Source organism: Durio zibethinus, chromosome 20 (assembly GCF_047325235.1).
Source record: "Durio zibethinus cultivar Kanyao isolate XHJ-2024 chromosome 20, ASM4732523v1, whole genome shotgun sequence".
NCBI lineage: Eukaryota > Viridiplantae > Streptophyta > Magnoliopsida > Malvales > Malvaceae > Durio > Durio zibethinus.
In genome coordinates this window covers 1,229,537-1,255,314 of record NC_143181.1, presented here as the reverse complement: position 1 = coordinate 1,255,314, position 25,778 = coordinate 1,229,537, and the positions used below count along the sequence as shown (strand labels likewise).

Here is a 25,778-nt window from a genome sequence, read left to right as displayed (position 1 = left end):
AGATATCAATAAAAAAAAGTATGAAGAGGTTAAAGATTTTTTTATCTATATTCTTAAATTTTCATATTATATTCACCACTATACTCATATCCAATAAATATTTTAAATTTATTTTTATTCTCGTTTTTATGGATATTTAATGAATATAAGTAATTTTTATACCTATAATTTTAAAAAATAAAAATAAAAAATTTATTTTTATTGTTATCTTGTATATTTAAATAATTTTTATAAATATATATTAATATATATTTTTAATAAAATATATTAATTTTAATTAATCTAAAATAATAATTTATATTATTTAATAAAAAAATTATTTATTAAATATATATAAATATATGTAGGATACGGGATGGATGCTATATTATTTATCTCAATTTTTGTGCCTAATAAAAATTTAAAATTATATTCATTTTTATCTCTATACTTATAATATAATATATATCTCCATTTGAATAAAAAATCAAAATTTTCATTAGATACGAATAAGATTGATATTTTTAATAGTCTGACTTACGCACAATAAAAATTTAAGAATTTAATTTAATTTTTTACTAAAATTTGAAAATATATTTGGGAATTATTTTTTTTTTCCATTTTTAAATATAATCATGTTCAGCCACATAGGTCGGCTTTGGCTAGTTGGCTTAATAACAGCGAGGGAATTAACTGCCAATAGGTTTTTTTGGTCTATAAATTCTGTTTTTTCCTTTTTCTCCTTTTACTTTTCTGTTTTTGGAATGAAAATGATATCTTGCCCATCTTAAAGGTAAATCTTAATTATTAAAGCAAAATTTTATGACAAAAGCGTGTAAAACCGCATGGAAAGGCTTTTTCACGTGAGAAAAGTTAAAATTTGTGAATATTAATTACATAAAATTGTATGTTTGTTAAAATTATCATGATTTTAACAAGTTGTCGTTTTTAATCAAAAAATTAAATTCTTATATAGACTTGCTTTGTGAGGGTAAGTAGGGACTTAAGCCTAATCTCATATCGTGGGATAGCTCTTTTGCTATACATTTGAGAATTGTGGTGTATCTGAAAGATTTTAATTTTATTAAAATTATTATGATTTTAATAATTTTTAATATAATATATTAATTAATAAATTTATAATTTAAATATTATATCAACAAAATTTTAAATTCAAATAACATATTAAATATTTTATTATAATTTAAAAAACATCCGTGATATTGTATAAAAAAAAGCTTTGCTTATATTTAAAGTTGTGATATAATATAATTTCCCATGGGAAAGTTGTTATGTAATTTTCTCATGAATACGTACAGTGAAATAATTAAGAAAGATATCTTAAAAAAAAAAAAAGTTCTTCAGCTGAAGTGCCTGCATGTATGTTTTTGGTCGTACGTGACTTCAAGTGAGCTAACCCTTCCTGTAATAGTTATTCGATAAGCTTTTTAGGTTAGCTCTGTCTCCGTAGCAGGCCAACCGGTACTCTTCTACTTTTGTCAAGTTCGCTCCATCATGTCGACTCCCCTTCCTCTACCTTTATTTTCCATTCGGGTAATGACGATTACACAATTACCTAATCATTACAAAGTTCCATGCAAAACTATATTTTGGATGCAAGTCAATTTCAGGATTTTTCATCTTAAATTCAAATCTTATCTAAATTTAATTTAATTTTATATCAAATTTGTTTAATACGTTAATTAATTTTTTTATATAAAAAAATCATGACCTAAAAATAAAAAACGTGTCATATATGTTAAAATTTAAAATTATTGAATATCACATTTTTAAAGTGATAATTTAAATTAATTAAATTAAAATTAAATTTTATCAATTATTTATTTAATTAAATTTATTAATTTTGTATGAGATATAATATTTTATTATAATCATATTTTCTCCTTGTATCTAGGAACTTCATTAAAAAAATAATTGTCTTTGTTAGGGTGATCATAAAAAAATCAGCATAGACTTTCCAATTTTGAGGTTTATTAGCATCTAATCGAACCTAATAGTTTCCAATGAATATGAGAAACTAATTAATGTATTGTTAATTGTCAAGAATAGGGAGTTGTTTTCCTCGGGTCTAGATTTTTTAGGCAAAGTTTTCGATCATTATGTCCCACCTAAACCGAAGAGCAGAATGCCGCAAGTAAAGAACGGTCGAGATGTGGTGATGCATGGCAGCAGCATGCAGCGGCGGAGCATGGTAGCAGACAAGACTTGTTAAACCATATGAGCTGTAGTGAGTGGTGACGGTGGTCCAAACTCCGAAGTCGTAACATATACAAAACACAAAATCAGAAACAGAACTTTCCAAATATCGCATACAGCTCAGCGCTCGCTTCTAGCACAAAGGTACAAGACTTATCTGTCATTCTTTACTTTTCTAAGGCCAATTTCGTCTAATAGTATAACAATTTTGGTCCTCAAAACCTTGAGCTACAGTTAAAAGAAAAAAAAAACTGGTTTTAAGTTTTTTTTTTTTTTTTCAAAATAATAAAATATTTCTCATTCTTTGTTGCCTTTATTTTTATTTTTTATTGTTATTTGTTCAGAAAAATATAATGATTTTAAAAGGTGATTGGATTTGGAACTCTTGCAAACGTCCTGGCTTTTTAAGTGACACCTAAGTCTGGAATATTTTCACTTTACCCAACTCCACCACCACTTCCTGCCCTCCCTCCATCTCCTCTTTCTCCTCCTTTTCTTCCACCGCCATTGATGCCACTTCTCTCTCTCTCTCTCTTTCTCTCAAACCTTGATCATTAGCTCACAAAAAAGAAGAAAAAGAAAAATACCTCAATTTTGGATTTTAATCTTTAAATCTCAAACAACTTTCTAAAACTACATTTCTGAAGGTAAGTCAAGTTTATGTAATAATGTGGATTTTTTTTTTTCATTTTCTGATTGATTTCTTTAGTTTTTTTTTTTTGGTTTGACTATAAATGTTACTGGTGAGAGCACAGTAGAAGTGAGTGAAATGGAAAATAGATTTTGTTTTTATTTCTGCACTTAGTTTGTTTCTGTTTTGTTTTCTTCATTGAAAGACAGGTGTCCGGTTTTTTGCAGAGTAAAATGTTTCCTTTCTCTCAACGGTTTTTTTTAGATTTTTTTTAATCTATTTTTGTCGGTGAGGTTTCCATTTCAAGCATTTTATATTCTGTTTCTTTCCAGTTTTTATTTGCTAATTCTAGTTTAAATCTCATTGCCTTTAGTAAATTTCTTTTCCTTTTTCTATTTTAATGAAAAAAACTGAATTTTAATTCATCTAATTTGTTTATGAATGGAAAATGTATTCTGGGTTTCGTTTTCTTTTACATTTTCAATCGAAATCTGTCTCGTTTAATTGATATGGAAAGAGCTTTTGCATTTGAAGTGAATCCATTGACGAACTTGGTTGGCTTGAAAATGCAATCTCATCTGATTCAATTGCAACACTTGAAATAGTGACAATCTTACTTGTTGCTTGTTCTTCATTCTTAGCAGTACAATCTACTTTGGACATTTTCAAGCTTCCAAAATTTTCCCATCACATTATGTTCTGTTTGGTGGCTGAGAAAATGTTGCATGAAAGAAAAGAAAATTTCGATTTGTGACACCTGTGTTATTATTTGACAAGGTCAAAGCGAATTCTAGTTCACTGATGATCTAAACCAGAAAAAAAAATGAAATGTCCAATAAAGAAGCAATGGAGACTTTGTTTTTAGAATTTCTTGACAATAAATGCTACCTAATCTCATGATTAGTTGTAATTTTGGTTTTCATATCTTAACAGCTTTCCATTCTTAATGTTTTATTTTTCTTAATTCTTGTTATTTCTCTATGAATTTCTAATACTTGGTATTAGTCTTTGGGAGGTTGGGTTGCTTCAAAGTCTAAAGGTATGTGTTTTATTTGCCCTTTATATGTTTTACAGGCTGAATGTGTGAGGCAATTAGCTGTCGCGGGACATTGTTTCTGTTTATGGTCTTTGAATGTCCTTTAAGGAAATTGAATATGGTTTGGAAATTGTTTTAGTTACAATCATTGGAAACCTATCTGAGAGTAATATTCCTAACATGACTTCAATCAGGTGGCTGTAATGTGTAGCCTTAATCATATACTACTTTTTTGGGTTGGATGGAGGCTTTGATGTTTGTACTTTCTATTTTTAACAGCTTAACTTGCTATTTAAGATGTATAGTTTCAGTTTACTCCTTTTCTTTGTATACTTTTCTTAACAAATTATATTGTTTTCTTGACTTAGGCGATAAAAGGGGATTTAAGTAATGGACCGCCGCTGGCCTTGGAAGAAAAAATCATCTGATAAAGCTGCTGCCGCTGCTGCTGCTACTTTGGCTTCAGCTGCATCTGAAGCCGATTGGGTAAGCATTTTCCACAAAATTTAACTTGACTAGAACACATCAAACATGCTTGCTTGAAGAATTTTCCATTTATTCATCTATGTTATTTTCTTGTAATTTTGGATTTTTAATTCATAGTACATTATTTCAGCTGGAGCAGAGATCTGGATCTGCTTTTGGTCTAAATTATTGAGCTATTTTATCTGATATCAATTTTGTGGTTATTTTTGTTGAACAGGATAACTACAAAAAATCAAAATATGTTCAAATTTCCGTGGAATCATATTCACATCTCACTGATTTGGAGAATCAACTAATAACATATGAAGAACAAGTTCAGACATTGGAGGATGAGATTAAAGACTTGAATGAAAAGCTCTCTGCAGCCAATTCTGAGATTACTAATAAGGAAGACTTGGTGAAACAGCATACTAAAGTTGCAGAAGAAGCAGTCTCAGGTCAGTATATGTTCTAACGTTGGAAGTCTAATGTAAGATTAAAAATTCTCCAATTAATTTTGGTCTGAATTTTTCTCAATTTTTGCTGTTGGTTTTGCTATAGGTTGGGAAAAAGCTGAAGCAGAGGCCTTGGCATTGAAAAATCACCTGGAATCGGTTACACTTTTGAAGCTCACAGCTGAAGATAGGGCATCGCATTTGGATGGTGCTCTTAAAGAGTGCATGAGGCAAATCCGAAATCTGAAGGAGGAACACGACCAAAAGCTGCAAGATGTGGCAATTAGCAAAAACAAGCAATGTGAAAAGATTAAGCTTGATCTTGAAGCTAAGATAGCTAATTTAGACCAAGAGCTGCTTAAATCTGAAACTGAAAATGCTGCAATTTTAAGGTCCTTGCAAGAACGTTCTAACATGCTGATTAAGATTAATGAAGAAAAATCACAAGCTGAGGCAGAGGTTGAGATTTTGAAGGGTAATATTGAATCATGTGAAAGGGAAATAAATTCACTGAAGTACGAACTCCATGTAGTTTCCAAAGAGTTAGAAATTCGTAATGAAGAAAAGAATATGAGTATGAGGTCTGCAGAAGCAGCTAACAAGCAGCATATGGAGGGTGCCAAAAAGATAGCAAAGCTAGAAGCAGAGTGCCAAAGATTGCGTGGTCTTGTGAGGAAAAAGTTGCCAGGTCCTGCTGCGCTTGCCCAAATGAAGCTAGAGGTTGAAAGTTTAGGACGGGATTATGGAGATACACGACTAAAGAGGTCTCCTGTCATGCCTTCTACTCCACATCTGTCCACTGTGACTGACTTTTCTGTTGACAATGCACAGAAATTCCATAAAGAGAATGAGTTTCTCAGAGAACGTTTATTGGCAATGGAAGAAGAAACAAAGATGCTGAAAGAAGCTTTGGCAAAGTGTAACAGTGAATTACTGGCTTCTAGGAATCTGTGTGCTAGAACGTCTAACAAGCTTCAGACATTAGAAGCACAACTTGCCATCATCAACCAACAAAGAAGTCCCTCAAAAGCGATTGTTCAGATTCCTGCTGAACCATACTCAAGTCAAAATGCTAGCAATCCACCGAGTGTGACATCTGTATCTGAAGATGGAAATGATGATGACAGGAGCTGTGCCGATTCATGGGCAACAGCTTTGATCTCCGAGCTCTCACAATTCAAGAAGGAAAAGAGCACTGAGAAGTCAAATAAAACTGAAAATGCAAAGCACTTGGACCTTATGGACGACTTTCTTGAGATGGAGAAGTTGGCTTGTTCTTCAAATGATTCAACTGCAAATGGTGCAATCACCATTTCAGGTTGTACCACCAATAAGATTTCTGAAACTGTTAATGGTGTTGCTTCGAGAGAGATATCTTGCAAGGAACTCCAGTCTGAAAAGCAGCATGATTTATCTCCATCAGTAAATCATGTATCTTCAAATATGGATTTGTCAGTAGTGTATCCTGGATCTGATGCAGACAAATTGCCCGTTATGAGGCTTCAAACAAGGCTCACTATGGTGCTTGAATCAATGTCTAAGGATGCTGATGTGCAGAAAATTCTGGAGGACATCAAAAGCGCTGTGCAGGATGTACATGACACCCTGAGCCAGAACCCTGTAAATGGTATCTCTGAGGAAGTGCATGACTCTGATGGCACATGCAATGGACAGGCTTATCCTGGAGATAGTAGTTTAACTGCAGAGAAGGAAATTGCTAAGTCCCCAGGTGATATGGTGACTTCAGAAACTGTGCAAATTATAAGTCAAGAATTAGCTGCTGCGGTTTCTCAGATTCATGACTTTGTACTGTCCCTGGGAAAAGAAGCAAGATCAGTTGATGACATATCTTCTGATGGCAATGGATTAAGCCAAAAAATTGTTGAGTTCTCTGTCACCTATGATAAGTTCTTATGCAGCAATGTGAGTTTGGATGATTTCATTTTCAATCTTTCTACCGTTTTAGCCAAAGCCTGTGAACTAAGATTCAATGTGCTTGGCTACAAGGGTAATGAAGTGGAAATCAATAGTCCTCATTGCATAGATAAGGTTGCTTTACCAGAAAATAAAGTAACTCAAAAGGATTCATCAGGAGGAAGATATCAAAATGGCTGTGCTCACATTTCAAATCCAACTTCCAATCTTGAGGTTCCTGATGATGGAAACCTGGTCTTGCACTATGAATCAAAACAATTGAGCAAATTCACTCCAGAAGAGTTCGAGGGATTGAAGTTGGAGAAAGAAAACATGGCAATGAATCTTTCCCGATCTACTGAAAATCTGGAGATGACTAAGTCTCAGTTACATGAAACCGAGCAGCATCTAGCAGAAGCTAAATTTCAATTGGCTTCTGCTCAAAAGTCAAACAGCTTGGCTGAGACACAGCTCAAGTGCATGGCAGAGTCATATAGATCACTTGAAACACGTGCAGAGGAGTTAGAGACTGAGGTGAACCTTCTACAGGTAAAAATAGAAACTCTGCAAAATAAGCTTCAAGATGAAAAAGGAAGTCATCATGATGCTTTAGCCAGATGTAAGGAACTAGAAGAGCAGTTGCAAAGGTAAGTATCAAACTCTTTGTATTTGATGTAGAGTTGCTATCAAGTATCAACTAATTGTTGTGTGATCTTATATGCCAGTGAATTTACATATAATTATCTCTAACATAATTGTTTTCCATCACTTTTAGGAACGAGAGCTGTTTTGTTTGCTCTTCAGCAGCTGATAATGACCTCAAGAGTAAGCAGGTGAGGCTATATTTCATCTTGTGTTTCTTAAAACTGGTCCTTTTGGACCCACTTTGAGATCTAATATTAGTGTTAATAAATACCTAATATCCATGCATCCACGAGCTGCAGAATCCTTCTAAATTGTCCCATTTTCCTGAAATAAGAAAATACTATAAACAAAGTTGACATAGTAGTTTCTTAAAGCATTGACAGATATTTAAAGTATTGCCTTTAAAAATTCCATGCATCCAATGTTTATTTGTTTTTAAAAGTGATAATATAGAGTGGTTTTCTAGAACTTTAAGTCAATTCACATGAATTTTAATTTTAACTTTCACTTTTATAAGTTATGTAGTCTTGTGTTTCATATTTGTTGTTGAAACTTTTGCTCATTTATACATTGTTTTTGCTGCTTCAATTTGTTAAAATGTGTAGCATAGCATAATTCCTTTTAAGTGTAACATGGAAATAACATATAACCATAAAAGAAAGGCAAATAATAAAAATTTTAAGTGCTCTTATGGGGCAATAAGTCTTCAACTAATTATCGTAACATAAAAGCCAAGCTTGTTGACAATATAACTAATCTCCCAGTGAACATTAGTGGCAACCCAGTCTTTCATCCCCCCCATATAGTCTCTACTTGAAGGTCAACCATTGCACATAATATATTAGGTTGTCAATGAATGGTTAATTTGTTATTTGCAACCAGGGCACAATTCAGTTTTTGTACAATTATTCTTCCACCTTTTAAGGTTCTAATTTTACTTCCACAATTGCTCGTCATGATTCTTGCTGGCTATAGTTTGTTGGTAGGCTTAATCAAATATAAGGCATCTGAATGAAGATTGTTTTATGTCGATCACAGGAGAAAGAATTAGCAGCTGCAGCAGAGAAATTAGCAGAGTGTCAAGAAACCATATTCCTTCTTGGCAAGCAATTGAAATCTTTGCGCCCTCAGACAGATATGATGGGATCACCATACAATGATAGGAGCCAAAAGGATGAAGGTTTCCATGAGGCCGAACCCACTACCAGCGGATTGAACTTGCAAGACTTAGATCAGGCAGAGATAGACACTGCTGCTTCTGGCAATGCAAGCAGAACAGGTGCGGAGTCCCCCATGGAGTCATTTAACATGCCATGCAGCCCATCTGATGTTGAATCAAACATTTTGAGATCACCGATCAATTCAAATAATCTAAAACACAAGTCTACCATGCCAAGCACTTCATCTACCTCGTCTACCCCAACGCCAGAGAAACATTCACGAGGCTTTAGCAGATTCTTTTCCTCCAAAGGGAAGAATGGTCATTAAGCTGCAGCTCGTGGGCATCAAAGTTGATGATTGAGGAGGCAACTTAATAAAAATAAGAAGAACCAAAGTTTAGAAACCTCCATATTCCTTATTCGATGCTAGAAACAGCTTCGAGGAGGGGTCTTTACTTTGGTAGCCGAAGTGTTTTCATGGGTTTCACATTGTGAAGTGATGCTTGGACGTCAAAGTAATTTTGTAACTAACGACTGTATGTGGCATCCATCTGTATTAAATATTTTTTCCTCCCTTCAATCCCCTTTGTTATTTGCCCAAGTGAATGCGACGTAGTTCTGTACTGTTCAATATATTCTGAATATTACTGTATTTGGCAGTTTCTTTTGAAGCAACCAAAGAGCGGAGAAGAATTTAAAGGTAATACATTTTCCATAATCGTATCCTACAACAAATTTAATTAGTGTTTCTGGAAAAGGTTTCGACTTTTGACAGATTATTTGCAGGTTTAATGCCTTAATTGTAAATCTAAATGGGCTGGGGCCATGCAGGGATGAGAGAGAGCTATTTTCAGCATGTTAACCTTTTTATCTTCCATTTTTTCCGGGCCCACCTAAAATTTACTCTTTAGAAGGGATGAAGAATGGGAGAAACAGTTTGCACATTGAATTATTGATAGTTGCAATTTGCATTACAGATTTTGGTCCCCTCTGCCCTCTTGGGCTCGCACTTCAAGACTCCAGCTTTGAACCTTAATTTGATTGATATCCCAAATTTGGGTTGCCATTCCCATTCTATCTATACAGATATTTTCATTCCAGGAGATTTATCTACTTGAGTAAAATGTCATGATATCAACCCCTCTTCGGGTTTTTTTTATAAGCATTTAATATCAGATAGAAAAACCCAAAAACAGAAGAAAAATTTTCCAGAATTTCTCAGCTTATAGTTAAGAATGCAAACTCATTTCACAGGTTAAAGGCTGCTTTTCTCTGCTCTATTATTGACGGCAAAAACAGGGCCGTTAGCAGCTTGCCTTGACTCTCAGAAAAGCAAAAGCACATGCATACAACACTTGATCCACCAGTTCATATATTTTATGTCACGGTCAAAGAACCTTGAACTTAGCTGCTTAAACACATCAGAGAACTAGTTGTTTATTATCCATATGTTTCTGGGCTTGCGTTAACTTCAAAGTCAAGTCGCTCAAGCTGGAAGAAATGACACGCTGTTTCAGACCCGAGTTGTGCGTACTGAAATCATGGATGTTTGTCAGCTTATCATCAATCTTTCAGCCGTTAGAAAAGTAAGAACAATCCAATCCTCGCATGAATCTATATTACGTGGCTGGCTTTTATTTTTCGAATGGAGAAATGCCGGTAGAATAATGCTATGGGAAGTATGGATAAACATATACTTGATTCTTTACTTTTTTTTTCCCCTTTAAGGTATATGGTTAAGGTACTATTTTATTATTCTTTTATTAATATGGAAACAAGTAGAAAAACACAGTAGAATTGGGGAATCAAATAGCAAACCAGCAAGGAATGTAGCTCATCCAAACAGAATATCATGGATAAAAATGTGAACTTAAATTAATTTGTTGAGGAATATTTTGGTTTGAATTCCATAAATATTGTTTTCAGACTGATCTCTGTACTCTACAGTCCACATGCATAGTAATATGCAGTACAGCCAGACAAACTTCAATTCATAATGATTTTATTTAAAAAAAAAAGACTTTCTAATGACAAGGTACGTGCCAATAACTTTTTGATTGAAAAATTAAAAGAGAAATTATGATATATTGTAAGACTTAGATTCGAGTCCAAATAGCTTCAATTCTCATCTTAAATTAAAAAAAAAAAGTTTATTGTGGAGGTTGACCAAAGAAAATTAAGAGCAACATTTTTATTTTCTCAAAAAATCATAAATCACCCACGTTTAATTTCTCCATTGTGCATGTACAATGTACAGGAATAGGAGTCCAATTGACCAAGACTTGAGCTTTTTGACGAACGAACTACTTTCTAGTCAAACTTACTTTTTTCTTATAAAATGCTAGTAATTGATAAGAATATGAGATATTCATATAAATATTCTTTCACCCAATTTCATCATTTAATTTAATTTTGGAAAAAAGAAAGATGTGTAAGAATCATTCCAAGATCTCCAGAGATGTGTATGAGTAATACTGAGAGGATATTTTTCAACCATCCTTATTGGTTGTAATCAAAGATTTTAGTTGCTTTTCCAAGTTGTATGGTTGGAAAATCTTTACTATAAAGAAAAAGGTTTAAGAGGCAGGCCATGGCTAAATCTCAAATAACTAAGAAACACCCACATATTTTCGAAACCACAACATTGTCTACCCTACAGCAGAGCCCACCTCCCAACATAGGTGGCTTTCCTTGTGCAATACCTAAAATTCTGATACGACACTTTGAAAAATATTTTTAGAAAGACAATTAAAAACAGTGAAATAACAACATCGAGTGGAGCTGCTGCGAACAGCCAACATCAAACAATGTGGCGGAGATGAATAATATCATCCATTCAAACTTCATTTAATTCTTTATCACAACTTGTGATCGGTTCCCCGTTGGATTTCTTTGTTCTAGGAGCTCCTATAATAATTTGGATTCTTTTTTTTTTTTAATAATTTTTCTCCCAAATTAAGTTGCGCATGATCAGTTTGATTCACTTCCCATAATTTTTATGGTTAATCAAGATTTAGGTGAAAAGCATGCCTTCAATCATGCAGTATTAGTTAGAATATTAACACATAATGTGACACTGTAACCACTTGATTTGATGGAAGCACATGGAGTTCTGCTGATTATAATCCAAAACCTTTCTATTATTAGCTTTATCATCATGGTTTATCACAGTGCTTTTGATATTTATATTTAGTATTGTTTTAATCACAGTATTGATCAGTTGCTCTTTGCCGTTAAGCAATTGGTTTTAAAGCTTTTTGTCCATTAATCACGTACGTTTTGTCATCTGAAACAAATGACAACTGCACACTTAACAATTAATTAAGATCAACATTAATATTAGTATTATGCTGTGCTTTATATCTATTGAAGCAATATCATTTTCCATAAAATGGACTGTATATAGGCATATTATGTCAGAAGATTACACTGAATTTGAAGGTTTCTGGATAGAAAGAGATGAGTAGGCACGTGCATTACAGATATTTTATTCGAAGATAAGCTTACTGATAGGAAGAACTAAAGGACTAGAGGAGACAAGATTATGCATGAATTAACAAATTGAAAAGACATGGAAGAAAAAAGTAGAAAAAAAAAAAAAGATTCGCCAACTGTAATTTATTACTCATAAGATTTTAATCTAATCTTTTCTAGCTAAAACAGATCAGCTACCATACTATTATACATGTGAACCTCTGTCTTCATTTTATGAATTTGATTGATGGTGGTCCCTCATTCTTAGGAGTGTATTTGGATGTTTTATCTGGAATGTTTCAAAGCCATTTTAACCCATCACTACTCAAGATTAGGAACATTGTTTAATTCATGTACTAAGTAAAAGATGAAGAAGAAAGAGCTAGGTTTAAGGTATAGACAAAACAAAGTCTTATATATGGCTTGAGTAAAACAAATAGGAAAGTAAAATATGTACAAATCAGCCATTCAGCTAAGACCTGAGGGCTGAGAGAGCTAGGTTTAACGTATAGTATTATATATACTATTATATATAGTAAGATTTGAGAACCATAATTTGCATGTCAGTTCATGATTGGATAAAAATTTCGAAAAGAAATCAAAACCTGATCCAGTGAACCATAACAGGAAAATGTTTTGTTATGTTATCGTCTTGCCCGGTTAGAGCCATGTTCTTCAACTGAACTTCTGCTAAGAAACAATTAAATGATTTCTACTTCTATTGTTACTTTTTTTAGGGGTAAGAGGTTTTTAAGCATTTAAATCAACACCAAACTCTCAAATTTTTTTTCTTTTTCTCCTGTTTTTTTTTTTTTTTCACACCATGGCCAGAAACTTTTTAGCAATTTATCTAAACTTAAGCAAAAGCCAAAAGCAGCCTAAACAGGGCATTGGTGTACAGTCCAGTCAGTACTGTATAGCATTTTTTTTTTTTTTGAAGGTGGTCCCACAAATAAAATATTGAAACAGCTTGGAATTTTATGTCCTAAAAGCATGATAGTATGGTCATGATAAAGGTCCTAGTCTCTTCATTTAAAGGCTTATGGCTGCTGCCCATCGTGTGAAAACTATATATTAGTGTGTTATAGCTATCAAACTTTCATCAGCAATCTGAACATCCAATTTGTGGGTCACCACTTGACTTGAGTGAGGCCATTGTTCACCCTCTCTATATTATATATACGAGATTTCCTCTTTATGGGGGTCCCCTTCACACGGCAGTCCTAGATGGATGTTGATTGATAAATGTAGTTTAAACATTTTTTTGAGTAATTTGAAGGAAGAGATTAAGTGATGAAGGTTGGTGATCAGTAAAAAATGCATGTAACAAAAGTGGATTTTTTATGGAATCAAGTGAAAAAATTGGTGGAAAAGATAAAAACCTATTTTACATAACTCCAACGCGAAGATGCTGCTGAGAAAGACTGATCTGCACGTGTGGGAAAATAACTGAAACTTGCACAGGATTGGAAGTCCGAAACGATCAATCGAAAGAAGTGCTTTTCGCTTTTTTGCTTACATTTGTATAAACACAAGGAAAAACTATCAGGCTTTTCAGATTATAACCCGAAACAAAATCAAACAAAGTTGGCTAACCAATGAAATTTTCGTTATAAAATACCCGTAATAGAATAAAAAAACTTCCTATGTATTGTCTAAATTTCTTCAACTTTTTTCTTATTATTAGTCCAAACTCCAATCAACACTTTGTTTTTAACTTTTTTTTCCTTTTTTTTTTTTTGGTTTTTATGGTTGAAAATGAACAGAGAACTCAGACTACCATTTCTTTTTTGTTTTGTTTCAAGAGTTTTGCCTTCATCTCTCTCTGGCAAAACATTCCAAATTTCTAATGAGCCGTCTGTTGGATATCGTTTTTAAAAGTCGTTAAACGGCTTTAACTGTTAAATTAACCTGAAAGAGGCGTAGGCAATAAAAAATACTGAAAGCTAAGAGACAAATCCATGAAAACTGGTGAGCGTGTGCCTATCCAGGGCCTTGTGCTCGTTCGTGCAGGAGACAGATTGGGATGGGAGGGAAAAGATTTAAAAAGGATTTTAGGTAAAGTTTGTAAAATTTTTTATTTAAAATGATTAAATAAAAATTAAATAAAATATCAAATCAATAAAAAAAACTTTTATATTAATTAAGTGTGCAAATTTTGAAAAAAAAATTTTTTTGATATATTTTTGATATAAATATTTTAATAAAAATTTTGATAAAATTTTATTGTTAAATAAATATTTTAAAATATAAATTATAAATAATTTTTTTATTAATTTAATTACTTATTATTAATTTTTACATTAAATTCTATTAATTTATCAATTAAAATTTTTATTAAATCATTTAAAAGACTTTACAAATTCCATCTAAACGTTTCATATCTGTCTGATAAGAGAGCAAAAAGATGCAGAGAGAAAATAAAATAAAGGGGTCCACCGTGCAGCCCCAAATCCTGGATATTAGTTAACAGGGTACATTGGTAGTTCATTTACAAACCACACCTGAACTAGGAAAGGAAAATTTTCGAACTTCCTCGGATTTACAAATCTAAAACCCAGATAATTAAATAATATTCATGGGTTTTGGGGTCAGAGTTTAAACAACTCCGTAAAAAAAGGAGAAAATCTAATCAGGAAGCAATGAAGTAGCTTCATCTTAATCATTTTCTCCAAAAATAGTTTTCATATCAAAGCCTAACCATTAAACAGTCTTTATCTTGATTTTGCTAGCTTTTTTCAACTGAGCATGGATGTTAGAGACTGGAAAACGACTTCTTCACAAGGAATGGTTAGCCCCATGTTGTGATCAAAACCAAATTCTTCTTCAGCTTGATGAAGCAAGCTTTGAAACTCCGGTCGGGTCAAGAAAGAGATGGGAACAATGTATCTGCTTCTGTTTTCGCCAACATATACAACAAAATGGCCTTTTGGGACATCCAAAGGGAGTCCTTGTTCATCATAGCTTTGTTTTTTTCCCAAGCTGGAGCACCTTTTCAGGATTTGCTTGATAACTGCTGTTTGAGGCAATTTGTTTGATTTCCTGATCGCCATTTTCTTCTGAAAGTACTGTAAAACTTGTGGGGTAATAAAGAAGAGAAATAAGATTATATGTTTTTTAGATTTTAGAGGAAAGAGTAAGAGAGAAGAGTTTAGATGAGAGGTGGTTTGAAAGAAAGAAGGGGGTTGGAAGGGGTATATATGGTGAGCTAATAGAATTTGAAAGAGAAACAAAGTCATGTGGGGATGTAGGGACGAAGGGCAAACGGTGGGTGTCTTTGGGTTCCATGAGAGCTCACTGGACATGCCTGAAGGCAACCCCATTGGGATTACACACCCTATGTAGCCCTCCCGAAGGACATCGTGGTCCCTCTCTCTTTCTTGCCTTCAAGTACTGTGTACTTTATTACTCGAGAAGTAGCCCGGCCCTTCAATTTTCTATGTCTACTTTTAAACTCTTTCCTGGATTCATATTCTTTTGCCTTGGAGAAAAATAAAAATCTCTGTACTGGTACACTATTTTCTCGACCTTTAAATTTAATCAGAGAAAATGTTATCAAGTGAATGAATTATGGACATTGATTAGGTGAAACTCCCTTTTCTTCGTTTATAATTCAGAGGTCAATGGTAACTGTACTAAGGAGTACCACCACTTGCTGCTGTGGGATTTTGGCCTTAATTTTTAAGCTTGTGATTCTGAAGTCGATTGGCAGATGAAATAGCAAGGATTCACATGCATGTACGAGCTAACTTTCATGCTTCTTTTGGCTGGTTTTTGATGTCCCTATCGATTGAAAATCATTTCATCATTTAATCGACTAGTCTTACTTTGGTTAGTACTTATTGCCTGTTGATGTTTAGGTGCTTAATTGCTTGGTTTTGTCTCATCTGCAACGTCGCTCGCTTATCTCCAATTTCCACCTCTATTTTGATCGTGAAAAGAACTTTCGGGGTTCATTAATAACCTCGCTAAGGTCTAGTTTACAGGAAATATCCGATTCTAATCAATTTAACTGGCACTGTTGACATAACTAATAACAATTTGCTTAGCATACATAATGGATTTTGAGTTGTTACATAATTAAATATTTTTGTAATTTCATTATTCATTGGTAAACTTTATTTCTCTTTCCAGGTTTCGACATTGTAAAAATTTCATCTAACAATTTTATCTTAACATTTCCTTTATCATGTCGTGAGCTAATACATAATTCCATCAAAATAACTCATGATCTTATAATAAATGTCACATTGCTTAAGAACTTTGGAATGTGGGGATTTATCATAAGATCATGATTTATATTTTTCTAGACAATTCCTTGCATTGAAGGCAAAATCTTAGAGATTTGATTTTGGATATAATGTAGATAAGGAATATATACTAGTAATTACGTGAACGAACTAATTAGAGTTGGGATCGAGAAATCAATCAGTTTGATCAAGGTTCAAGGATATAGTTAGGGTTCTATCAAGTAAATAATTCCAAATTAAATTGAAACCAAGGTTTCTTACGTATAAGTTGGGCAATAAATGTGTGGAGCTAATTCCAAAGGCATTAGGTGACATATTCAACCCTTAGCAGCCGTGCAATAACAGTACAACAAATTTGAAGAATCTTTCGTGAGATTGGGAGAACATAAAATGTCCCACTGGACCACAGTGTTGCAAATTAATGGCAGATCAAGCAAGAAGACTTTGGCTATTCCAAACATCATCCCTTTCTCTTTAATTCAACTACAATCTCAATAGCAGATGTTATTATTGATTTAATTGATCTCCAAAATATATATTTTTTTATTTTTCTTTTTTTTTGTTGCTTGGCAAATTCTTTCTTTCTTTCTTTCTTATTGTCTGCTTTAGATATAATAGTAAGCAAATTAAGTTATCACATTCTTTTTTGTTTTTCTTGGATAATATGATTATGGGTATTTTTAAGTTTTTGTTTGGATTTTATTTATTTAAAATATACATTTTTCTACGTAAATTTATTTACGTTTGAGCTAACAAAATATGAAAAACTTTTTTTTTAATGATTTCTTAATGAATTCGAAGTCAAAAAAATAAAAAAATGAATAAACTTTTTTATCACTTGAACTAACATTTACAATTAAAATTTTAAGAATTTAAAGGGATCCTATTCTCTAATTAGAATAATGAAAATAAATTAATTGGCATTATATTATATTATAATTTATAAATTAATTACTCATTTTGAAGCAATCGTTTGTGTTACGGAAAGTGCATGCTATGCATTTACATATTTTCCAGAATCTACATACCTCTCATCTAGAAAGTGACTCTTCCATAGACAATTTCTCTCTAATTACTATATCATTTATTAAAACAGATTAGGACAAGCTTGGTAAATTAATCAATTAACTTTTAATTATGTTAAAACATATTAGAGTTAAATGACATTAATTCGAAACCCCCCTTCCCAAAAAAAACAAAAAGGACGAAAGAGTACGTTTCCTCGAAAAGTCTTGGTATGTAAATATTTAAGGACTTTGGTAATTGGCATGGTGTGGTCCTTAAGCTAGGCTAGCGGATCGAACTACCAAATATGAGCGTCATAATCAGAAATAAATTAGAAATTAAATGCGAACCACTTGTCTCTTCCCTATCGACCCATCCTTATGATCCAGCCAGGATCTCTGATCTCTTTCCCCTCTCATGTTCTATGGTCCATAAAGAGCCAGAGCCGGTCTTGATTTCTAACCAAAATCTTGCTCTAGTTAATGCTTTGGTACCACTAGGTACGTCTGGTCCATGTACCCTCTTGCAAATCTCCCTGCCCCTTTATAATCTTATATTATCATTATCGCTGCTTGTTACCGATAGCATTAACTATATATTAGTACATTGATGGCATATGAATTCTTTACGTAATTAATGTTATATGAATAATTTGATAACTCGTATATTTATATCATATAAAATAATGATAATTTATGTATTTATATTATATTTTATATAAAAAATATGTATTATAATTCGTGTTGATACAAAAATATAAAATATAAAATATATATTTTTAATTTTGTTAAATTTATTTATAATTTTTATTAAAATTTTATATCGTATTATCTTCATATCTTTAATTCATATCGTTTTTATATCATATTATATCTAAGATTATCAAATTTGAGGACAGACTCCTTTGATTTATTCATGTAAAATTTTCTTTATTTTAGTTCCAAAAACTTTTGGTTGGAATTAGAATCAAACATGTTGAATTCCAATCGAAAATTTGTCCACTAAATGTTACTATATATGGTTGGTCATATCCTGATTGGCAAAAGCCTGGATGTGGTCATCATAGGCTTTGAGAACCGAGGCAAGTATTATAGGGTGGGAAGAAAATGATCTCATTTTAAAAGGGTTGCACATGGAGGCCATGTATCCTTTGCCCCCAAACCTTCTTGTTAAGACAAAAATTTAAGGTCCCTTGCCTCATCTGATTAACCCAACCGCTTAATTGTTAGCTTAACCCTCCGAATACATATCTATCTGTTCCTGATATTCCTCCAGGATCTCCAATTCTCTGCATTTTAATTTTAACAAAAAGATGAGTAGGGGAATTCGAAAGTTTACCTTGTTTTGTTAATCATGAACGATAAGGAGATGGAAGTAATGTTAATAACGTACAAAAGTAATTGGTTTCAGGTGACCATCTACCCTCAAAATATCCATAGATAGCCATATTTAGAATGTGGTTCTCGTAACTGAAGATGGGGGGTCATGCAAATTGCTTGGAAAGAAATCATTCCTTTAAGAGAAATATATATAGACAGCAATAAACATGTTTCAAACCACCAAGAAAAAGCTAGACACCGACTTCACAATCTATAAATATAAAGGAATACTTAACAAACCAGAGGCAAATAACTAGGGAGGAGAATGTGCCCCTTAGAAGTAACCAACCCGACCAGATATATTCAATGGAATTTCAAAAGCGACAATTTTTCAAAACCATATGTTATAACATATAGATCCGTAAATCTATAGCTAAATTTAATAAGAGAAATCGCAACAAATTTTTTTTAACTAGGTGTGATGGGCCACCTAATGAATCTATCATTTTAAGAAGCTCCTAAGCTTGACTAAAGGTCCTTAAAAGAATATGTTTTGATCTACTAATCAGAATAGAGTTCGAGAGTTCAGTTACATATGAAGAAGATATAGCACATATGCCTATCCAAATGATGATACCATTTTATTTTAAATTATCCTAAAGTCTTGATTCTAATAATCTTAAATTTTATATTAGAAATAATTCTTAAGATTTCTCCATCAATCTGGTGAAATTCTTAAAAATGTTTCCTCACATTAAGAGCATTCAAGAATTTTATTTATTTTCTTAAAAAGACTCTGTTATCGAAAAAATTTAATCATATTTGTTTTTTTATTGAAAACATATTTAATTCATCCATAATTTGGGCCAAAATTAAAAATATCTTTTCACCTAAAATTTTTTTAGATAATCAACAATTTGCAATTATTAAGAATTTCATCATCAAAATTTATTTTTATTTTTTATTTTTATTTCTAAATTTTGTACCATTTGGGCCAATTAGAAATTTTCTTTTTAATTTTTAAATTTTTTACCATTTGGATCTATTTAGAATTTTTTTTTTTTTAATCTTTGGAAAGAAAATAATATGATAACTTTTTTCTTAAAGTTTCATTTACATTCTTCCATCATTTAGGACAAATTTAAAGAAATTTCTTACCTAGAGATTTTTTAAAAAATTTACCATTTGAAATTTTTAAGATTCTCATCATTGGATAATTATTAAATGTTTTCAACTAAAATTTTTTTTATTTGGAAAAGAATGCAATTACTTTTATTGAAATTTTATTTAAATTATTCCACCATTTGAGACAAATTTAGAAAAAATTTCTTAACTAGGAATTTCTTAAAAATTTATCAATTGAAATTTTTAAAAATCTCATCATTGGGTAATTAGCATTTTAATTCCAAAATTTTATTAAATTTATTTTTTTATTTTTATTTTTTTAAAAAATAGAAATAAAAAAAATTATTATTGAATTTTTCTCTAAATTATTCTACCATTTGAGACAAATTTTAAAAAAAATTTCTCACCTAGGAATTTTATAAAAATTTACCATTTGAAATTTTTAAAAATTTCATCATTGGATAATTATTATTTATTCTAAAAAATATTTTATTCTATTTTATATTTTTAATTTTCTTAAAATTTAATTATGCAAAAATACTTATAAAATAAATATAATAAATAAAAAAATAAAAAATACCAAAAAAATTGACTCAGTTTGGAGGCTGGAATGGCTTGGCTGGAGACATAGATGGTCGCTTAGAAATGCGACTTGGCTTGGCTATAGACATGGCTGGAACACGAGTCAGCAGAACGAGTTGGCGCTCAGGTCGGGCCATAAGATCTTGATTCAGTATGTATTTATAGGAAATAAACAGAAGAGATTTTGATTAACCATGAATCCACCGTTGACAGGATTTTTTATTGTCACAGTACATAAAATTTATTGTTAACAAATTAAATCCATCTGTAATTCTACAAACACCAATTCAGGATAAAATATTTATTATTTTAATTTTTTAACTCTTTTTTTTATTACTATTATCTTGTTATTATCTTAATAGAAAAGCTAGAGATAAATCAAATGAAAAAAAATGAAAAATCAAAGATAAACAAGAAAACAAATAAATGAATAATCAACCAAAATAAATAAATAAATAAATAAATAAAGAATGAATAATTGAGCTCAAAGTTTGGACTTCATTGAGCCAGGCCTAATTAGTTTCGGGCTTGGACCTAATAGGGTGTGTCATAACGTATAAATTCGTAGACCTACCGCTAGACATAGATGAAAGGGAGTCGTCACCAATCTTTTTTGATTAGGTATGATTGACCTCTTGATTGAAGTTGATATGCAAAATAGAGGTTACGTTTGGAAGTCGGTTGCGTATGAGAAAGGTTGTAACACCCCCAAAACATCCTTCCAATGGATTGTACCAGTTTGATTTCAAATTATCCAAGCCTTGATCATCATTATTTTTTTTTTTTGCTTTACCAAATAATTTATTAATTTTATTAGAGCAGTAAAACCTTTTAATTTTTTTTTATTTATTATTTTGAAAACATTATTTACAAAGATTTTTTCTCTTTTTCAAAAAGATTTTTTTTGAAATATATTTTTTTTTCAAAAAATCAGTGGTAAAATAATTCTTTTTTTTGTTTTTTAAAATAAAAACCAAAAAATAATAAAATAATAAAAAATGGGTTAGAAATAAAATAAAAAAAATCAAATCAAATCAAAAAGAAAAAACCTATAATCGGGTTGGGTTAGGACACGGTGGCCCATGATTCTTCGGGTCAATGCGTGGATCCTGGCTTATCCAAAATGATGTTGTCTTAGGAAAGTATAAAAACCACACAACTCAGCTTTTCTTCAGAATTAATTGAGTATGCTTCTCTTTTTAAAATGGTTATTCTTTTATCTTTCTCTCTAACTGATTTTCAAAAATTGATGAATAAATCCCAAATGCTGACAGGAAATTTTTGAAAACCCAACAAATTGTCTAGAAAGCAAAACCCATAAATCCTTGCAATGCAAAACCCTACAAAAATTCAAACTTAAAAACACCAAATCCTAATTCTAGAAAATCTAAACAAATCAAATCCAGGACCTAAAACCTCTTGGTTGCTAAACAAACTATTTTTTTCTCTCCAGAGTTTCTGAATAATCTTTTTTTTTTTTGAAAATTTTTTTTCCATAATCTTTTTTTCTCCTTTGCTTTGATCATAGGTTTATATAGAGGTTCATGCTTAATCAACTTTTCTTAAATCCGTGATTTTGTTTGATTTTTGTCTTAATGAGAATTGATTTTAAAATCAAATCTCTAAAATCTATCCCTATCATTTTAATGTGAATTGATTATGGAATTAAATCCCGACAATCTCACCACATCAAATGTCAGTTGATTCTGGAATTAAATTTCAAAAATCTCTCTTTATCATTTTAATGTGATTGATTAGCTCCTGATCATTTGTTTTTATAGAATATGAAGAAAAAGATAATTGAATCATTCAAGGAGTATGCCTAGAGGTGGAGGGACATAGCTACTCAAGTGTAACTTTTTTTAATTAAAAAAGAGATCACAGTGTTGTTTGTTAGCACTTTAAAATCTTTTTATTATGAATAATGGTAGGGAAGCAACAAAAATTTTCGCTGACATGATGATTTCAGGAAAAATCATTGAGAATGCCATTAAGAATCAAGTTGGAAAGAGAAAAAGCTCCCACTAAAAAAGCCCTAAGGAAAAACAAGACTGAAATCCAAGCTGTGAGTTTTGATAGATAACAGTTTAGGGGTTATCAATCTTATATTATATTGTAGTGAATAATATCTCACCTTACAAATACCAACCAATCCCACAGTCATCTTACCCTTTAACATATTAGCCCATTTTTAGACCCAAAATTGTCACATATAGTGCTAACACCCAATTTTCTGTAATGGGCCAGACCTGTTCTGCTAACCCAATAGGTAGTTCATAAAAGTTATGAACTATTTAAGAAAAACTCATATTTGATCCAATTTTTATGATCTTTACGAAATTATATCGAAAACTTTACAATAACCACTTGATTACCTTCAACCGTTTGGAGTCACTTAAGCCACCCTATCCTAAGTAGTATGATCTTACACCTTATTATGACTATCATTACAGAATTATTGATCATTCCACTAAAAATTATATTGCTCTAAAGCATAAAGTGCAACGATTGATCAATGATAGAATGATAAACTTTGATACAAGAAAGATAGCAATACCTAATATTAGTGGTAATCTATTACCTAATCACAATGTCAATGCTTTGAGTGAAGATCAAGAATAAGTTTGATTCGAAAAAGCTTGGTGTGCTTCAATGAATCAGAAGGTTAAATGTTAATAAAAGCTCTTCTCCTGATCACACAATGACATAATTTTAAGAAAGATGTTAAGGTTGGTTGAAAGTTACTTGTCATTTTAAGATTTTTTTCAGAGTAATATTAGAATTTCTTTTATGCAATAAGATTTCATTTGTTATCATTTTAATAAAGGTAAGTTGATGCATTTTATTTTCTCTTTCATCTAAGCCATTGTAGACACCCAATTGGGTCCGGCCCAGATCAATTGGGCCTGGCCCAAATGGGTAAGCCCAATTCAATTTTATCTTGTATTTTTTTTCTTCTTTTCTTCTTCTTTTGTATTTTATGTATTGTATTATTTATTATTATTATGTATTAATATATGTATATATTTATTTATTTATTTTTTGTTAGTATTTATGTGTATTTTATTTATATATATATATATTTTTATCTTTTTTATTTTATTCATTTTTGTATTTTTACTTATCTAATTATATATCTGATATATTTTTTTATTATTATTTATCCTATAATATCTGCTGATTTATCTTCTCTAATTATCTAGTTTTTTTATTTTATTTGATTTTGATTTTAGAGGGCTGAGATTGAAGGCTGAAGAATCCCATTGGAAATGAGAATTCAATCAGAAGAGTATAGTGGGATTCAAAGATTGAATTCCCGTCCAAGGAGGAATTGGGATTGATCAGGAACTCCTGATCAATCCCTATAAAAGGGACCCTCTGGAACAATGCTGAACACACAGAAAACAGTAAGCAAAGCTACTGATTTGAGAGAAAAGGATGCGTATAGGAAGCTAGGAAAAGTTTAGGAGTGGTCTGGGAGTGAGAAAAAATTTTTAGAAATTTTTGGCGAAAATTTCGGCGAAATTTGAATTTTTCGGCAACAATTCCGGCGAACATTGAAGTTTCCGGCAACCTACCCAGTTTCCGACGAAGAATCCCAGAAATCGGCGATCTTCCGGCCAACTTCCGACGAAATTTCCAGATTTCGGCGAAAATTTCCAGAATCCAGCACCGGTGTTCTTCGGTTTTTAGAGAGAAGGGAGAGAAAAAGGGAAGAAGAGAGAGAGAGGGAGGAGCGTTCTGCCGAAAAAATGGAGGAAGGTACCTTTTATACCCTCCCAAAACGACGTCGTTTTGGCCTTAAGTAACCCAGAGGATCCGCGCGTTTTGCCGAACCCGACCCGACCCGGGCGTCGACTCGCTTTCTGACCCGCGCGTGCCAGCCCCCTCCGAGCCGAGCCGAGCTGAGCCAAGCCGCCGAGCCGCTCCCCCCGAGCCGTTTTCTCTTCCTTGAGCCAAGCCGAGCCGAGCCGCGAACCGAGCCGCTCCAGATTTTTTTTTTTTTTTTAATTTTTTTATTTCTTTGTTTATTTATTTATTTTATTTTTTATTTATTAGATTAGGTTTATGTAATATTCTTTTTTTTATTATTTTATTTTCTTTAAATAAAAAAACAAAATTTCAAAAAAAAATATTTCTAGGGAAAAGTTGAAAGTATCAATTTTCCTTGAAAATCGAAATTTCCAAAAAAATATTTTTGGGGAAAAGTTGAAAGTATCAATTTTCCCAACAAAAAAAATCATTCTTTCCTTCCTTTCTATCTTAATTTTGATTTTGTTTTTTTCTTTTAAATAATCCGACGACGGAGCCTCTGTAAGTGAAACAGTAGTTTTTCTTGCATACTCCTGAGGTGAGGAAATGTTCTCAATTTTCTGCTAAAAGTATTAGAGTCAATTGAGAATAATTTTCAATAATTAATTACTTGGTAAAATTTTAAGGCTTTTGGATAACACAAATTTAAGCTGGTACCATCTTTTGATGGGCGTTGTGAGGGTGCTATAACCTTCCTCACACGTAACCGAACTCCCGAACCCTGTTCTGGTTAGCAGACCTGAACCTATTTTTTTAGGGACCCTTAAACTTAGGTGTTCCCTGAAAGGACAGATTTCTTAGGTGGCCAATCGCACCTAGGTAAAAAAAGATTGGTGGCGACTCCCTAAAAGTCAATGTCTAGCGATAGATCCCCGGATCTAGACGTTACGACAGCCATTATTTCATACTTTGTTATTTGTCATATCTTTTCATTCCCATTCTCAAATTTCAAATGATGAATGTTTAGACAATGATAACAATAATTTTATAATTTAATTTTGGAAACTTATTCACATTGATCTGTGGAGACTATTTGAGCAAAAAAAAAAGCTGCTAGCAGATGTAAATAGATATGTTTTAAAGATATGTAATCTTTTATAAAGATCCATGAGCTTATTTTTGTTTAATAGATTATTTTCAAAGAAAGCATTCACATTTGAGATGAAAATTGATTGTTTTTCTTTTATCATTCATAAAATCATTTATTGTTACCCCTTTTGAGCCTATTATGATTTTTTTTTTCTAAAAAGCCCCAACAAAAGATCACTCTCCATACCAGGGAAAATTTTGATAAAGAAAAAAGGTAAAAGATCATAAAAGATCTCAAAGATAGAGTAAATAAAGAGAAAAAAAAAAGAGAAAAAAAATAAATGTCACAAATGAGTTGGGGAAAAATAATGAGAATTCTTTTGTAAGGAATAAGATGAATGAAAAAAAAAATAGTGAAATGATATAGAATTGAGCAAAATGTCAAGTTGCATCAAATGATCAAAAATGATCTTTTGATTTTAAACCCTTTAAATATATGTTTTGAGCTTATTTTATCCATTTCTTTCTTGACCTTTCACCATAACCTACATTATAGCCTTTAAAAGTCTATTTTGATCAAATGTGAATGCTCGAATTGAATGATCATATGTTGAGCTAAGGCATGCTTGTGATGAAGCAATGAAATTGTACTATGTTCTTATGTTTTAGATATTTATGT

At 31.8% G+C, this 25,778-nt stretch overlaps 1 protein-coding gene and 1 pseudogene across 5 annotated transcripts; one reads left to right on the top strand and one right to left on the bottom strand.

Moving 5' to 3' along the window:
• Positions 1 to 2,633: 2,633 nt before the first annotated feature.
• LOC111315306 (filament-like plant protein 4) lies at positions 2,634 to 9,173 on the top strand. 4 transcript variants are annotated; one of them, XM_089749094.1, is made up of 7 exons: positions 2,634 to 2,843; positions 3,902 to 4,057; positions 4,232 to 4,349; positions 4,567 to 4,786; positions 4,890 to 7,344; positions 7,473 to 7,530; positions 8,381 to 9,173. In XM_089749094.1, the coding sequence occupies exons 3-7, from the start codon at positions 4,254 to 4,256 to the stop codon at positions 8,828 to 8,830; spliced, it is 3,279 nt and encodes a 1,092-aa protein (XP_089605220.1). In that variant the 5' UTR covers positions 2,634 to 2,843; positions 3,902 to 4,057; positions 4,232 to 4,253; the 3' UTR covers positions 8,831 to 9,173. The 4 variants fall into 4 exon arrangements, with proteins under 4 accessions (XP_089605220.1, XP_022772666.1, XP_022772667.1 ...); XM_022916931.2 differs by lacking the exon at positions 3,902 to 4,057; XM_022916932.2 differs by having other exon boundaries at positions 3,902 to 4,349.
• A 5,224-nt stretch (positions 9,174 to 14,397) lies between these two features.
• Positions 14,398 to 15,453, bottom strand: LOC111314787 (protein SMALL AUXIN UP-REGULATED RNA 12 pseudogene; annotated as a pseudogene). The gene has a single exon (XR_016330640.1). The product of XR_016330640.1 is annotated as a protein SMALL AUXIN UP-REGULATED RNA 12 pseudogene (transcript).
• Positions 15,454 to 25,778: the final 10,325 nt, after the last annotated feature.

Coding starts and splice junctions, on each gene's coding strand:
- LOC111315306 (XM_022916931.2), top strand. CDS start 4,254: ATGGACCGCCGCTGGCCTTGGAAGAAAAAATCATCTGATAAAGCTGCT. Junction 4,350..4,566: donor CTGCATCTGAAGCCGATTGG/GTAAGCATTTTC, acceptor TTTGTTGAACAG/GATAACTACAAAAAATCAAA. Junction 7,345..7,472: donor CTAGAAGAGCAGTTGCAAAG/GTAAGTATCAAA, acceptor CATCACTTTTAG/GAACGAGAGCTGTTTTGTTT.